Raw genomic sequence first — 17,000 nt, forward strand, 5'->3', positions numbered from 1 at the left:
ATATAAACATAAAAACAGAACGCAAATGAGGCAGCACAAGATCTTGTCATATCAGTCTCTCAATTTAGAACAACAGCGCCTTCTGTTGGTGTGAAATTAAAGCCTGTGATGAGAGATGGCCAAGGTACAATGGTGTCTGCAACACGTCATTCATTTGACCTTGTCCTCTCTTCATAATTCATATCATGAGAATTAAAGATATCAATGAAATCATGCAGTTACATGAATTCCAATTTAAATAGTATTCTCGATTATAATACAATTCTCACTTATGCGCAGTGTCAGATGATCACATCCTGTATATATGCATGTATATAATATATATATATATATATATTGCCTATATATATAGCCTATATATATATATTAAGTGGTACAGAAAAAACACTTTGTACTATTCTGTAAAGTGAATTGTGAAGTGTGATGTGCTAGTTTTTTTTTTTTTTTTTTGTCCCATTCCAATCACGCCACAGCATGTCTTGTGTTACTAAAAAACCTTTACCTCCATGATAAGCTCAGGAAACTGCAGGGGGAAAAAATTAAATATATGACCTCTTCAAAAATGTTGCAACTTAACAGTAGTTCTTTTTTCTGATTTATTTGAAAACCATGTACTATTTTCTGAGTAACAACCCATGAGAAATCACAGAATGAGAATTCAAGAGAATGGATCACATTGGACAACAAACGCATGAACAAACACACGCTGCTTTGGAGAATAGTGCTGCTCGCTCTCTGCTGCTGCGGTTGCTTATGGATTTGCTCCAGGATGTTCCTATGGAAATAGAGAGGAGAGGAACGTATCTAATGCCAGTTGATGGATTTCTCTTATGAGAAAGACTTAATGAAAAAGCTCTCAACCACGAGGTGAATGTATTTGCAATATGCATCTTCTTTTCTTACCTCATCAAAGGTGGACATCAAAAACCTCATCCTGTTCCTCCTGAGAGCCGTCTGTGATGACTGTGGAGGTACAGAGAGCGAGAGAGAGAGAGAGAGAGAGAGAGAGAGAGAGAGAGAGAGAGAGAGAGAGAGAGAGAGAGAGAGAGAGAGAGAGAGAGAGAGAGAGAGAGAGAGAGAGAGAGAGAGAGAGAGAGAGAGAGAGAGAGAGAAGCTTGAAAGTCACTGCAAGTTACTATCATCGTTTATTCTTCAAAAGATAAATAGTACGGTACACTAGACAGGATCTGGTTTCTACTGGGTAAAGACCACTAATGGAAATGCTTTTTTTTTGTTGTTGCATTTTTTAAATTGAATTACAAATGTGTTTTTTCAATCACACTGAATTTATATTTAGCTTGACAATACATGGACCTTTACAGTAAAATATTTTTTAATTTTAAGTGAATTTAGTTGCGGGTATGCACGTTTACAGTAATATATTGTTGATTATTTTATTTGTAAGTAGAATACATATGTTCTTTGTAAATAAAAATACGAGTCACATTTTGATTTTAAAAATAATTTAACTTGGTTAAGGTATATATATATCTCACAAAAATGTTTTGGAAATTATTTGCTCCCAGGAAAAAAGCATGCGTTGACTACAACATGATCAGTTACTAATATTTCGTTGGTTCTCTCTTGTTTTTGCATGTATTTATAATTTCTTTGTATGACAGCCTGCCCAACCATTGCGTTGTCACAAATAAAACAATTGACTCCAAGCACAACGCAATATGCATACAAAGTCTTTAACAAATCTTAAATAATATTTGAATAAAGGGTGACGATGTCAATTTTCCTATAGGCTGGAGGAATCACTTTTCACTTTTGGACACTACTGTATGCTGATTATTGCTGCTGCTGCTGCAGAGCAAGTACCGAGACTTGCTACTGCCATACTGTACATGACACACTGCTGCTGCACATATAACATACATGAAATAATCCCTTAGCAGATCTATACAGGTGGAGCTGGGGAAGGTGGAGTGTTTCTGAAAGCGCGCTGCAGACTGCTAACAGCAAACAATGCTAAGTATTTGAACAGCAAGCGCTATGTAGATAACGATGTAGAACGTAGATGTAGATAACGTAGATGTAGATAATGATTTGTGTGCAAACAAATTGAGTTCAGGACCTATCAGCCTGTGCCATCTAGAGTTTCATGACAGAACTTTGTATATATGTATGTATATATATATATATATATAGCCTATATACTGTATTTACCTGGGGACTCTGCTATCTGCTCTGTGCTGGTGGGAGGCGGAAAGCTGAATGAGCGCGTGGCCTTAAAGGAAACGTCATTGTGACAACTGACGCTCTGTACCCGCTTGCGACACTCAATGGCCAAACGACTACAACAGTCTTTATGACAGCTCACCCCACACACTGAAAAAAATTAGAGGAGGGTCACAATGCCACACACACACACGCACATAAAAACACACACAGTTCAATTGGTCTCATACCTTTGCATTTGCATCGCTGTTTGAAAAATCCCCATATCTGCAAGAATTAGCATATATAAAATAACTCACATAAGAAAAACATGGAAAAAAGTCAGTTTGAAATGGATTTTGGGTGCTTCAGTTCATTAAAATGAGGTATATAACACAGTTTGTAAACATTTTGTTCTATCCAGTGAGTCAGTTGACATTGTAAGACGCTTTGAGTTGTAACTATATTAATATTTTTTATTCATAATTGGATGTATAGAAATCCAGACATGTTGATTTGAGTGTAACATTTAAGAAATTAATAATCTAACAATACAGTTCAAAAGTTTGGGGTTTATAAGAATTAAAAAATCTTTTTAAAAGAAGTATCTTATGCTCACCAAGGCTGCATTTATTTGTACAACATTCATTTTTGATCAATTTTGTGCATCCTTGCTGAATAAAAGTATTAATTTCTATACAAAAACTGACCCCTTACTAACCCCAAACTTTTGAAAGCTAGTGTATATAGTATATTTAATTTAGTTTTCTACCAAATTAAAATACAGTTAGTTCTTGTTTCATTGCTCTAATGATATGACATATTCTATATGTCATGTGAGTTGACATAATGTTACATTTTTCAGAAATACTGCTTATTTCTTTATATGTAAATATTTGAATGAAGACAAATATACCTTTAATTTAATGACATGTTAAATTACATTCACTGAACATTTAAAAAAATGCTGGTTCAAAAAAAAGAACATGTTCTTTTGAAAACAGGTTCTGTTCTGGGGTGGATCTCGACAGGAAATTAGAAAATAGGAAGTGGTTACTATCTACACCCAAGTACCGACTGTGAACACAACAACATCTTTCCCGCAGACACACCCTAAAACACACTGCTGCACACTGAGCGAAAACAGCACAGGCACCATAAACTTCTGACAGCAGAGACAAATATGAACAAATGCAAGCCATAAATACAATCTGGCTTATGAGTGAGTGATAATAAAATAGGCATTATGTACATCTGTGCTTTTTGAAATAAATACAGATCTGGATGTCTGTTTCTCATGACACTGAAAAGATCTTATTTCCTCTTATGTGTGGGTTGTCATCACGTTGGAGATGAAGATAAAGAGTTTGAGCCATAAATAAAATGTGTACTCACCAAGCGAGAGCAGTGCCGACAAAATGAAGGCTTGACGCTGCTCGTCTCTGTAAAAGTGTGAACAAAACCCATCTTACAGTTCTGTAAGGAGCTCGCCTTTGTGAAGTACTCAATCATCTCCTCTCTGCTAATTTTAAAGTCCCTGGGAGAGAAAATGAAAAAGAGAAAGATGGGACCTTTACTGTACTGGAGACTTTGACAAATGAGGGGAAACAATTCCTCTAGATAAACTGGACAGATGTCTTGATAAACCCACTGGTTTTGGTCCAGTTCATCAAACTTGCCGAGGTAAGGGAAATTGCTCCTGATGATCTCAAACTCTTCTTGGGAAATGTTGCCATCGCCATCCGTGTCAAAATTTTGGAACACTGACTGAAAATAAGACATCTTCGATTAGTTCTTTTTCACCGCAAAATCCTTTAGTACACAGCTCTCTGGAATACTTGTCAAATGTTTGCAATAGTGTGATCTTTCTTTTATTCAGCCATTCTATAAATATAAAGTTAATACAGTGTAACTTACATTTCAGAGACAAAATTAGCAGTTATTTTTGCTCCACCAAATGAAAAAATTTCCAAAACAAAAATAAGAATGAACAGTTTGAAAGTTTCCCACTTATGTTCCTGAATGAATCAATGTTTTTGAACAAATCGGTTGAGTGAATGATTCAACGACTCAATCAAAAGGTCAATCACTTTATTTTATCTTTTTATGTTTGAATACATCTGTTTTAAATGAATTGGTTGAGTGAATGATTCAATGACTCACTCATAAGGTAAGTCACTTGTTTCATTTTGCATTAATCAGTGTTTTTGAACAAATTGGTTGAGTGACTGATTCAATGACTCACTCATAACGTCAGTCACTTATTTCGTTCCTTACTGAATTAGTGTTTTTGAATCAGCTGAGTGAATGAAAGAAAGTCACTATTCGCCACCTGTTGATGTAATCAACAGAAGGAGTCACTGTGATACAGTACAACAATACTGTTTTATCGAACACATAGTATATATATATATCAGATATAAAATAATATATAATGACGCAAACTTTATAACTGGTAACCAATATCCAACATAGTTAGTTTGTGCTAGTTTTACACAGCTCATTATTGCATTCATTTTGTGATAAAGACTGGCTCACTTTACTTTATCCTTATACTATTCCAAAACTATATTCTGTGCAATCAGTTTATCTGAGATTTATAATAAATTAATTGAAAGTAGTGCATGTCACATACCTCCACCATTTTTTCAATGTGCTTGTTGATAATCGCTGGATCTGCTTTGGGTTTGACTGAAGATGCCCACTCTTCTATTAGGGGAGACTGTGACTTTGAGCTGGAAGTCTAAGAAGCCAGAAATCAATGGTGTATTCACTTAGCAAGTGGAAATAAGGCACCAGTAGATATGGATAAATGACTGCCGTCCGTTGCATGAAGTCTACGTAAGTGGATTATGCAAGCAATATGGAAAAATTAATCTGTCAAATTGTGCCATGAGTGGTTGTAATTGGTGGTTCTACCTCATGGTGGCCACTGATTTGCTATCTGAGCAGTTGGTGTGACTCACTGATAGTTTGATACTGCGAGGCTCTCTCTGTAAAGATAGCTGATATATCTCGTCCTCTGAGTGGTACTGGTCCAAAGACACCTAGACAGGTACAGAAGAAATGCAAATGATGAACAATAATTGAGAACTGATATAGGTTTGACAAATCGTTCAAAGGCTGTATCAACCTCAATGTTTCCTGCTTAAATATCAATTCACTGAAAATGTTTATATTTAAAAGAAATATTTAACTCAAAAGTACAAATTCTGTCATGATTTATTTATACTTATTTCTTTAAAAAAATATATATAAACATTTAAAATAAATGATGTTCTTTTTAACTTTCTATTAATCAAAGAGTTCTGAAATAAAGTTTTGCGGTTTTCATAAAAAAATATTAGGCAGCACAACCATTTCCAACATTGATAATAATAAGAAATATTTCTTGAACACCATATCGGCATATGATTTCTGAAGGATCATGTGATACTGAAGACTAGAGTAATGATGCTGAAAATTCAGCTTGGCCATTACTGGATTTTGATTACAGCAACCCCGTCCCACCCGTAATAGACTCACTATAAGCAGATTCAGCAGGTCTGAATTGGCTTCTATATTGGGTGGAGTGCTCTGAATGAGCGCCAGCTCTTCCAGGATGGCATACAATTGATGGGTCTTGGTTAGGTTGACCCTAGTCTTCTCTGGGTCAAACCAATCAGGCAGGGCAACATGGACAGCAATCAGGTCCTTCAAATGCACCCCGAGGATGGGGAAGCGGAATCCCGAACATTCAGAGAATCGCTGACGGTAGCGACTGTAGTTTCCAGAGGAAGTGACCAGCTCCACCAATCCATCAAACACCTGATTAAACACAGAGGAGGTCATCAGTTAGGGTGAAGGTCGCTGCAGCCGAAATATGAGGAAAGGGGATTTCAGAGGTTGGTTCATGGGTAAAAGATATTTCTGCTCATGTTTGGTTGCCTGATAACAGAGCACTTGACTTGAGTATTGATATTTCTGTGCAATCTGGCAGAGAGTATGAAAATGGCACTCAAGCCACCTAAAGCAAAGTGGAACTTAAGAATCTTATCTCCCATTGCCAGATTTGGAGTGTTTCAGCTGTTTGTTTTTCTCGCCAGTATTGGAGGTGTGTTGATAAAAGCTGCTCTCTGGCAGTCCTTACCTTGCTCGTCTCGCTGCCGATGAGCGCCTGGGTATCTTTGAGTCTAGCAATGGAGCTGTTGCTGAGTCCACCCACTACAGCCATCAGTGTGTTAAAGTTCTGCAGCTGCAGTAACTTCTGTGCACACACACACATGCAATTTTATGTTTTATGAGAACATTCCATAGACATAATGATTTTTATACTGTACAAGCGGTACATTATATCCCCTAACCCTTTATAAGCGGTTTTCCTCATGAGAACCAAAAGAATTTCCCGACAAGAGATATTGACATCTTTGAGTGAGCATTTTGTCCCGATAAAGTAGGGTATACCTGAACCCCCCCACCCACACACACACAGACATACGCACGCACACACACACACCAACTATAAGACCAGACCTTATAAAAACAGTGGGGTCCAAAAATCTGAGACCATCAGTTCTATTTTGCATTTTATAATTTAATCATTTTATTTTTTATCATCATAAAATTGGAAAAAAAAATTACCATGAATTTAGACTGACAGCCGCACTAACAAAAACATCTGACCTTTTCCCTTTTCTATAGATCACATGATCACACACACATATATAAATGTTAAAATCCTAAAACTAAACATTCTGTTTGTTTTCAGTTAAATTAGATTCTGAATCACAGATCTTCCATGAGGTCTTAGACTTTTGGATCCCGCTGTAAACAGATTACATGTCTTTAAATATAAGCAAGCAAGCGAGTTGGATTAACCTGGGCCACTTTGATGAATTCACTGATGACAGTGGCTCTCTGCTGAGCTGTAGGCTTACTGAGAACCATGATCTGGATCCACTGGGAAACACTGTTAAATAGAGTAATAAAACGCTCCAGAATAGGATTATCCACCGTGCAGCCGTGCATCACGAAACTGTGGTAGTCCTGGAACTGAGGGGGAACCGATTTTTTTATTTGCAATATGAAATAAGACTTGAGGTCATGCTATTACAAGCACAAACATATGATTAATACTGCATCTATAAATTAAGAGACTTACTAGAATTTTGCAAAACGATTTGTACTCCATATACGTAAGGTGTTCAGCCAGGGTGGAAGCATCAAGGTGGTCAAAAAGAAGTGAGGTCTTGCGTTTCTTCTGGACAGTCTCATCTAGTTGACGTCGCCATTCGTATGATGGGCTACAGGGAAAACAAACAAGACATTGTATCATTGTATTTCTGTTCTTTCGCCAGTATGCCAATATATCATGTTGGCTATAGTTTGGATTAGTGATTTATATTGATTTGATATTTAAGTAGATTTTAATATATATATATATATATATATATATATATATATATATATATATATATATATATATATATATATATATATATATATATATATTAGGGTGCATCAAATTTGAATGGGAAATTTTAATTTCAAAATATCAATTTGGCTTGCATTGCATTTTGTTCCAATTAACATAAAAATGACTTTTGCAAAGTTTTGAGGAATTCCATTGAGATTTAGGGGTGCCACCTAACACATGAACTTTGGCGAAATTTCAATTTTTAGTCTAATTGCCAAAAGGTTGACCTGGGAATGTACAGTGTACATGTTGAGTACAGTGAACTTTTATACAGTAACATATTCTATAGGGTTATAAAAGTAAAAGTTGTTTGTTTGCCATTTGGGCAACTTGGGCATTTCTCAGAATTCAACTTTCAAGATTCTCCATTCATTTGTCCTATAGACAAAATGAATGGAGGTCAATGGGACATGTTCACGTGGCCTTACCCTGAATTTTGTGCAGCAGTGATGGATGTCGGATGGATGTCTAGTGGCTAACTCACTGGCAACTAACAGGGCCTAATGGTAAGAGCTGACACTAACCAAACTTTAAACTTAATTGCTCAGTCTGTGCCAGAGTCTGCTCCACTGAGCAACATCACCAGGGACAAAGAGAGAGGAAATGGAACCTGAACTCTGAACCTAACCAGTGCGTCTCCCCCAGATATGTCTCCCCACCCGCCACCCAAGAGTAACCGTCCTATTCAGGGATTGGCTTGCGTTTGCAGTGGCGAAGGTTTGGCTGTATGTTGCGGTCATGTTCAACTGCCTGCAGCACATTCTTTCCTTCACATTCTGCTCCTTCCTTGCCACTGCGACGAAGTCGGATGTGAGCTTGATGCCACGCTCGGGACACAGTCATTGACCACGTTCATTGCACGTACATTGACCTCACTGTGAAAACCTGGTTCAGGAGGACCTCACCAATGTGGTGCTGGCAACTAGACCAAAGCAGTGGTCAGCCCAGTGAGAGCTGTATGGCAATGCAGGCTGCTGTGAGATGGCCGGTGTTTGACGCAGTGGTGGCAAATGCCATGTTGACAACCTGGTCAGTGCAGCACCAGTCCTGCAGCAACTTGCATGTCAACCGGGCAATGATCATTCCACATGCCTCATTGGTCTGCTTCTTATACGCTGGGACACCAAGCAGTTTCAACCGCTCTGTATCTCCAACCACTACTGTAAGATGCTCCTCCAACTGGCGCACATTGCTGAGCATCTGTGTTAACTTGCTGTCCCAATGTAGGGTGCACAATGGAGGTGGTGTCCACTGCTTGTGCTGTTCCTCACTGATTGTCTCCAGCACTTGGCGTCTTGCTCGTCAGCATTTGCGTAAGATGCAGAGAGATGTGTACATTCACCGCCTGACTCTGCAACAAGACCACGTGTGAAGGCAGCCTATTGCATTGGTGACATCTTCAACCTTGTAGCCATTGACACGACACTTGGTCGGCTAAGGATGTCATGTGGAATGAAGACGTTTGTTCCAGTCTTCTTATGCTTGTGGGATAGTTCGCCCTCAGATGGTGGATAGACTGTGTTAGTATCCTCCGCTGTCTCCTCATCACTCTCCGACTCCAAGCTGGACATTGCCGTCATCTCCTCCAGCTCCTTTTCACAGCGGGACTGCCTGGCTGCTGCGGCAGCTTGACGCTCCTCTCGCCTCTTGAGCTGCAGCTTTTTGTCCAATACACCAAATGTGGCCACTCTCTCATTCTTCATGCTGGCCAAGAAAGCTAGGTCTTCTGGGTTATCAATCAGCTTTTCAACATTTGGAGGCCACAGCGGCAATGTGGCATCAAGTCTGCACTCCATTTTCTCCAATTGTTTCGCTGTAGTCTCACTGGAGCGATTGGCCTGGGCGATTTTCCGCAGCTTGTTGTTAGTATTGACTAAGTCTACCACCAACTACAATGCTACTCTCAATAAACATGAGTCCTCTATACTGTGAATATGACATTGTCCACTCTAGAATACTGTTGATGTTAAGCTTAATAGCTTAGCTAACATAGATAGCTAACTGTGGTTAGCAAACTGTTGCTAGCTAACATAGCTAGATGTAATGAGCACCAAATACCTATAAATATGACTTAAATGACTTATGATAAATAAGTACACAAAGATACAATTCCAGATATGATAGTAATATGTAATAATACATACCCAACACAGAAAGATCACCTCAAACAGAAAGATCACCTCAGATTTCTTGACCTGTAGTATTGTTTACCTCAGATATCAATGGCGACCATTGAGCACTGTTAACCACTTTATCCAACAAAAACAGATGTACGGTGGCACCCCTAAATCATCATGTACTGGAAAAATATTTTGCATGTGTTGTTTCTACATATATTGGAACACTTTTAGCACCCAGCCATATCAAAATTCAAGAATTGTGTTTTTTGATGCACCCTAATATATATATATATATATACTATATATATATATATACTTTTTCATCATCTTTGACATTCTTATTTGTCATTGACCTATAACTTCTCAGCTGTTTGAGTGTCTCAGACATGCTGCTTGTTTGTAATGTTCAGTCCATATTCTCCAGCCCTCCGTATCAAAGGAGCAGCGTTTTGGGTGAATACTGTGCCCCTGTGACTCACATGCTGTCTATGTCGATGAGCAGACTACGCCTCACATCTCCATTCTGCTCCAGTCGCTCTTTCAGACCTCGGATCTGCTCAGCCAGTGCGGGGTTCAGGTCAAACTCAGCTGGGAACTCAGATATCCAGTACCTGACAGAGAAAAAGAGACGGAAGACAGAGAGAACTATGACACAGTGTAGCTGTGCATGAAATAGGTCTGGGCAAGACATCAGGAGGACGAGTATTTTCAGTGAATAGTCTTGCCTCAACTGTTTTATGTGAATTCACAATACACTTCTGTGATCCAACCCAGCTGCCTTATGACACAGACCATCACGTCTTTACAAGAATTATACACCAGATGGCCAAATAGTATTTGGACACATAAACACCACAGCCATAGATGCTTTTGGCATGTAATTTCAAAAACATTAGCATTAATAGGCAGTAGGTCCTCTTTAAGGGGCTGTTCAATTCACACATAACTCGTCTTTACTGTTTTTATATGTATAAACGCGAAAGACAGATGTGCGCACACTGTGAGCAGTGCACACTTGCATATCGCATGTTTAAGTTTTAAGTTAAAGGAGCTGTATGTAAGAAATGTATTTCAATTAATCATAAAATGGCCCTGATGTGTCTGTAGACATTAAGAAATCATGTTCATTTCAAATAATTATATCACTGACAACAGTAGTACGGCCACGATATTGTCATTTAAAAAGTGAAGTTGCAGCCCTCAACTGATGTTGATGTTGTCATCTTGTGTTTTGGCCTGAAGCCCCACTCTTCACCTATCTACCAATCACGAAGTCAGTAGTGTTTCGGCATCCGGGTTGCCAGCTCTGCTCTAGTTGAAAGCTCCTTGTAGCAGCCTATGTTCCTGCTGGATCCTGCAGCCTATCTGGCAACCTCGAGTCAGGGGGGAGGGGGAGGGGATACACCGCTCTACAGTAATTTGAAAGTGATTGCAGTACCAATTTTGGCCACAATCTTACATACAGCTCCTTTAAAATAGGTTGGATTTCATTGCTTTGCGTCTCACATTTTAAAAAGCAAAAACATGTTTTGTGGCCCCTAAAACGTGTCCCCTGAGGAACTGTGGAAGTGGAATGGAAAATAAATAAATATATTTTTTCAAACTTGAGCATCAAGGTTTTAGATTCCAGCGTCATGCGTGAGAAGCTGCAAAAGAGTTGCTTCATTGTTCACTGCCCCCCATTTCCTGAGCACGGGATATCAGTCGAAGTTCACTTCTCTTTGACAAAATGCAATTGCTTCGGAACATAACGTCAGTAAACACAGATGAAAAAGTCGTGCATATTGGTATAATGACATAAAATACTACCATACATGTAGTATGTCAAAATATTTGTTTTTACATATAAATTAAATTAAATTCATATAAAATGTCATTCGAAAGAGCTAAATTTAGTGATAATTGTCTATCAATGTTTAATATGAAAATTAACAATTTGGTTATATTAGATGTCTTTTATCTTATTTAACTGTAAATGCATTGTAACCTTTAAACCCATACAAAACACACCTATGACTAATTAAACTCAATAATAACGCTGCTTTCTACCGCCTTTATTTTAAACTTTTAAAGTGCCCTCAATAATTTTATCCCTTAAAGTTTAAACCCAATCTTTGATCACCAAAATGGCATATTGATATGTTTTTTTCCTGTGGGAAAAATTATTCATGCCTTAAAATAGCATGAATGTAACTCTACACCCTTGCTTCGCAGAACCATATGCAAATTAGTCCCACCTCCACTCACTCATAAAGGTTCGTCAACAAGTCGATGTATCAGAATGATTATTAATGCGTTTATGTATCGCTCTCTACGACTCGTGTACATAATGATAATTAATATGATTAGCCTTTTGCTACGTTATCAAACAGCAAATAATGTGTTGCTAAAATTACACAAAGCGTTTTCCCTCAAACTCTGGAACGAACAGCGAACAGCGAACAACTTACAGCGTGAGAAAGCTTCTGACCGCAGTGTAGCCTATACCATGAATTATTTAATGAAGCCAACGCTGTTCGGTTTATGATTGGTTGTCGGTTGCCAAACATTAGGTTCTAATCTCACCTCCTCCTTTCACACGTTTCACATAACAGGGTTAAAAGCGCCGCTTGCTAAAGGCAGGGTATGCGATTTGTTCCAGAAACATTTTTTGTTATGCTGGCTGAATGTCTAATTCACATCCTTATAGCAATCACTAAAAGTTAAGTGGTCTAAATGTATTTATATGTAGGCTATATCGTCTGTGGATGGCCCATAAAATGTTTGTCCAATCATTGCATTTGGTTCGAATGAAATGAATCTGCAGCAGTCAGATGGTACAGGTCAGTGCTCTTTTATGTTCATTATTATGGTAATGTTATGTGCTTTGAGACATGAGGTAGTTTATCGCCGTCTCTTGTCTCGTGACGCTTTGCAAACTTGCAAACTCTGCTGTGTGCATTCATGTGTTTTGAAGGTGTGGCTTTTGGAAACGCTCTGAAGTGAGGGTGGGATCTCATGCTTTCAATGCTAGCTTGCCATAGCCACTCCAAAAATGGCACGGGTTTTAAAAGATGATAATGGGGTTAAGATCTGTGTGAAAAGTCCATTTACATTCAGACGGGTATGATACTGGAAGTGAAAAGGTACGCTCCACTCTACTAAAAAGGTTTATTGAATGATAGTGCTGTACTTGATTTCATGCACTTGTTAGCATTGGGTGTAACTGAAATAGACAAACCTTGGGTGTTGCGCTTTTAGCCGCCATGTAGTTTACAGTTATTAAAGTCCCCATGAATTCAAAATTGACCATACTTACTTTGTTTGCCTAAATTGATCGTTTTGTGGTGAACAATTCATCCATGCAAGTCAATCCACACCAAAAAATTTTTTGGCTTCGTAATCTTTAATCAAAATCTGAAATTTCCCCTCCCCTCTGCGTTGGAGGACCTTGCCTGATGACGTAGGTTTCACGGTTTAGGCGTCTTCTTAACATCCATAATCACGCCCCTCCAACTGACAGTAGACAGGCTGAATGAAAACACCTACTTTTCTAGATCCAATCAGGTGCTAGTTGGGAAAAAAGCCACGCCCACCATTTTGCCTCATTTAGTATTCCGTTTCTCTCGGAAATACGTCACAACACTGGAGAAAAGTCGTTTGCAACTTCCGGTTCACGGGGACTTTAAGCTTTTGTCTATGTAAAAAAAACCCAAGGTGAACAAATGGGTCTTTAACCTACTTGACAAGATGACAAATCTGAGACTGGCGATTTGCAGAACAGTCCTGTTCCTGAGACCTGTAATACTGTCAAGGTAGCTCCACTTCATTACTATTATCAGCTGTGAGGAGAGTGATGGAAACAGTTTGTGATGCTGTCAGCCCTCTCTATAAATGACAAACCAAACCCATGGCCGACTGTACTAAGTGCTAAATGTCTAGCATAAAAGCCGGCCTGTCACATCGGAAACTAAATGTACAAAGGGTTGCATTTCTTTTTTGGTATTTGACTTTAATGCTAGTTATTTGAAATGCAGAGTTCTAAGAAAGTATAATGTGACAGGTCTTAGGAAGGAGGATACTTGTGCATGAGTTTCTTGGCTAGGTCACTGGATGACAGGAACCAGGGATGCATGGTGAGAAACATTCGCACACGAAACGTCTCCTTCAGAACGCCTTCATTGTCTGTGAGGAAGACAGAAAACCAGACAGCGATTTGCACATGAATTAAAATGAGTCCATTAGCCAATGATTTTCATTTAATAGCTTGAACATTTCTGCTCTTATAAAAATGTAATATACATTAAATGAAACAAACATTTTAAGCTAAATTCAACCAAAAGGTCTAAAAGCTAGAGTTCAGCTAAATTGGTCTTTGTCCATCCCACATTAAAATGTATCAAGTGAAATGCAAGTTATTATAGACCACACTGTAAAGTGGTAACCTGCAATTGTCACCTTAAAGAGCTGTTTTTAACTTGTTTTAACCCATACAAAAATATTTTGTTGGTATAACTTAATGTATTTAGGTTGATTCAGCAATATTAAATTATATTTTGGTTTTGAATAAAACCAGTTAAAGGGTTAGTTCACCCAAAAATGTAAATTATGTCATCATTTACTCACCCTCATGTTGTTCCAAACCTGTAGGAATTTCTTTCTTCTGTTGAACACAAAAGAGAATTTTTCAAAGAATGTCTTTAACCAAACAGTTGATGGACCCCATTTACTTCCATATTATTTTAGTCAATGGGGTCCATCAACTGTTTGGGTACCATCATTCTTCAGAAAATCGTATTTTGTGTTCAGCTGAAGAAAGAAACTCATTCAGGTTTGGAACAACATGAGGGTCAGTAAATGATGACAGAATTTCTATTTCTGGGTGAACTATCCCTCTAACTTAGATGTTATCATTTTTAGGTTACCATTTTTTCCAGTGCATCCCTAAAAGATTATTGTATAGTAATAGGGGGTCCCTGCTCGAAGACCCCATAGCTACAGAGAAATATTGAAGAGTGTGGGAGGGAATATTAATAAACAGACACAAGCACACAGTTGAAAAAGCCAGTGCTGTTCCGAATGGCTGATCAGATTGTTTACACAAGAGAAGGAAGAAGCAAATATGAGCACTGACCAAAGGCTTTGATGCAGGCTTCCACCAGCTCATCCACGCTGGCTGACTGATCCGATGAAACGCTCTCCATTCCTTTCTACTTCACTGTTCTCCACAGCCCCTCCTTCCCCCCCACTTAATTTTCCACTCCTCTCTTTGATCCCTCTCTTTTTCAGTCTGAAAATGAGGCAACGGCATGAGCGGCAAAGGAAACAGAATCAATAAAGCAGAGAATGGTTTAGATGTGAGAGGTGTCACTGGTTTTTCATTTTCATCAAAAGCGCACAAATCCTGGTCACACATGGATAATACAACGAACAAGACTCATCCGGAGAAAAACAAGGTGCATAAAAGAAAAAGAAAAATCAAAGATCCATAGTACCGGTAACTGTTCTCAGACAACAGTAGAAAAAAAAGCCTTAGAAATACTTTCAAAGGAACTTACCCGTTGAATCTGGCATCAGAGGTCCAACAGTGATCACTGATGGTATTTGAAAACAGAAGTGCTAATGAACACAGGGTTTCAGGATGGCCTCTCTCGACCCATGTACTGAAAACCACAGATGGCCTCACTGAGGTTCACTCGGAGTACAACTGCCTGTATGCTTTCCTGTCAGTTGAGAAACTTACAGCTGTCGCATTTCCTGTTCATAATGTTTCGACTCCTTTTTCACACCAAAAATGGGTGGAGGGGTGAGAGAAAAGTTTTTTTAGAAAACAATACATACTTATTTGAGAAGCAAAACTACATAAGATGTTGTCAGAGAATATATCTTGATTTTGTTTTCTCATTGCACAAAGAATGAGCACAAAGTAAGCACGAATTAAAAAAAGTTATGAGGTTTATGTTTAAAAAATGGGTAACACTTTATAATAAGGTTTTATTAGTTAACATTAATTAACAAAAAATGGACCATGCTTTTTACAGCATTTATTCGAGTCTTAGATCATATTAATTTGAACATTTACTAATACATTATTAAAATCAAAAGTTATATTTGTTAACATTAGTTTTTGCTGCTTACTTTTTTATACTTAAAGAATAGCATTTATTTAAAATAGAAATCTTTTGTAACAATATACCCTCAACAATTTGGGGTCAGTCATTTTTATTTATTTTTTTGAAAGAAATTAATACTTTTATTCAGCAAGGATGTGTTAAATTGATAAAAAGTGATTGTAAAGATTTATATTGTTATAAACGATTTCTATTTTGAATAAATGCTGTTCTTTTTTCTTTTTTTTACTTTTTATTCATCAAAGAATCCTAAAAAAAAGTTTCACAGGTTATAAAAAAATATCAAGCAGCAAAAACTGTTTCTAACATTGATAATAACTGAGTATCAAATCAGCAAATTTGAATGATTTCTGAAGGATCATGTGACACTGAAGACTGGAGTAATGATGCTGAAAATTCAGCTTTGCATCACAGGAATAAATTCTATTTTAAAGTAGGCTATATTAAAATAGAAAACCATTATTTTAAATTGTAATAATATTTTACAATATAACTGTTTTTTTCTGTATTTTTGATCAAATAAATGCAGGCTTGATGAGCATAATATATATATAGGCCTAAGTATTGTTTCCAAACTTTTGACCAATAAAACATTATATATATATATATATATATATTAAACAAAAAATATATAAATATATAATCTTAAAAATATATACTTATAGCTTATGAAATTTGACTTCTCAAGTAAATGTAAGGTTTTAGAATTATTAAGGATAACTGTGACTTTGTTTAAATGGCAAGTCAGAGCATAACAGGACTGTGATAATAAAGCATGCACACAAACTATTTCACTCATCAACTTGAACTTTAACGGTTGTGTTGGCTCCCCTCAGTGGCCACACATTGTCATATACTTTAATTTCTCAATCTACTGAAGTTTGTATTGACCAAAATGTAAAAAAAAAAAGAGTGCTTTATTGAAATTGAAAAACAAACAAACAAATAACATTATGCTTAATGTCTCATTTGTTAACTTAAAAAAAAAAACAATGTTTCAAAGTTAAAACCTACACCTGATGGAATAAGGAGAAATTAGTGTTGTTTAATTAGGAATAAAATTGGACGTAGGATTGTGATTAGGATATTAAAATATTTGCACTGGGGGAAAAAAAACTTCCATTGCTTGTACTGCCTTATATTTATCTTAAA

The 17,000-nt window shown here is 37.4% G+C and overlaps 1 protein-coding gene across 2 annotated transcripts; it reads right to left on the reverse strand.

Moving 5' to 3' along the window:
• Window positions 1-460: 460 nt before the first annotated feature.
• rasgrp2 (RAS guanyl releasing protein 2 (calcium and DAG-regulated)) lies at window positions 461-15,435 on the reverse strand. 2 transcript variants are annotated; one of them, XM_056262006.1, is made up of 17 exons: window positions 15,276-15,435; window positions 14,852-15,007; window positions 13,800-13,902; window positions 13,460-13,516; window positions 10,218-10,349; window positions 7,304-7,445; window positions 7,021-7,194; window positions 6,293-6,409; window positions 5,689-5,970; window positions 5,130-5,210; window positions 4,799-4,906; window positions 3,815-3,930; window positions 3,559-3,700; window positions 2,415-2,451; window positions 2,173-2,334; window positions 904-954; window positions 461-775 (listed from the first exon to the last, which is right to left on the reverse strand). In XM_056262006.1, exons 2-16 carry the CDS (start codon window positions 14,919-14,921, stop codon window positions 908-910), a joined length of 1,770 nt encoding a protein of 589 aa, XP_056117981.1. In that variant the 5' UTR covers window positions 14,922-15,007; window positions 15,276-15,435; the 3' UTR covers window positions 461-775; window positions 904-907. The 2 variants fall into 2 exon arrangements, with proteins under 2 accessions (XP_056117981.1, XP_056117980.1); XM_056262005.1 differs by having other exon boundaries at window positions 904-963.
• Between the last annotated feature and the right edge of the window lie 1,565 nt (window positions 15,436-17,000).

Source organism: Rhinichthys klamathensis, unplaced genomic scaffold (assembly GCF_029890125.1).
Source record: "Rhinichthys klamathensis goyatoka isolate OS25496 unplaced genomic scaffold, OSU_Roscu_1.1 h1tg000191l_1, whole genome shotgun sequence".
Lineage (NCBI taxonomy): Eukaryota > Metazoa > Chordata > Actinopteri > Cypriniformes > Leuciscidae > Rhinichthys > Rhinichthys klamathensis.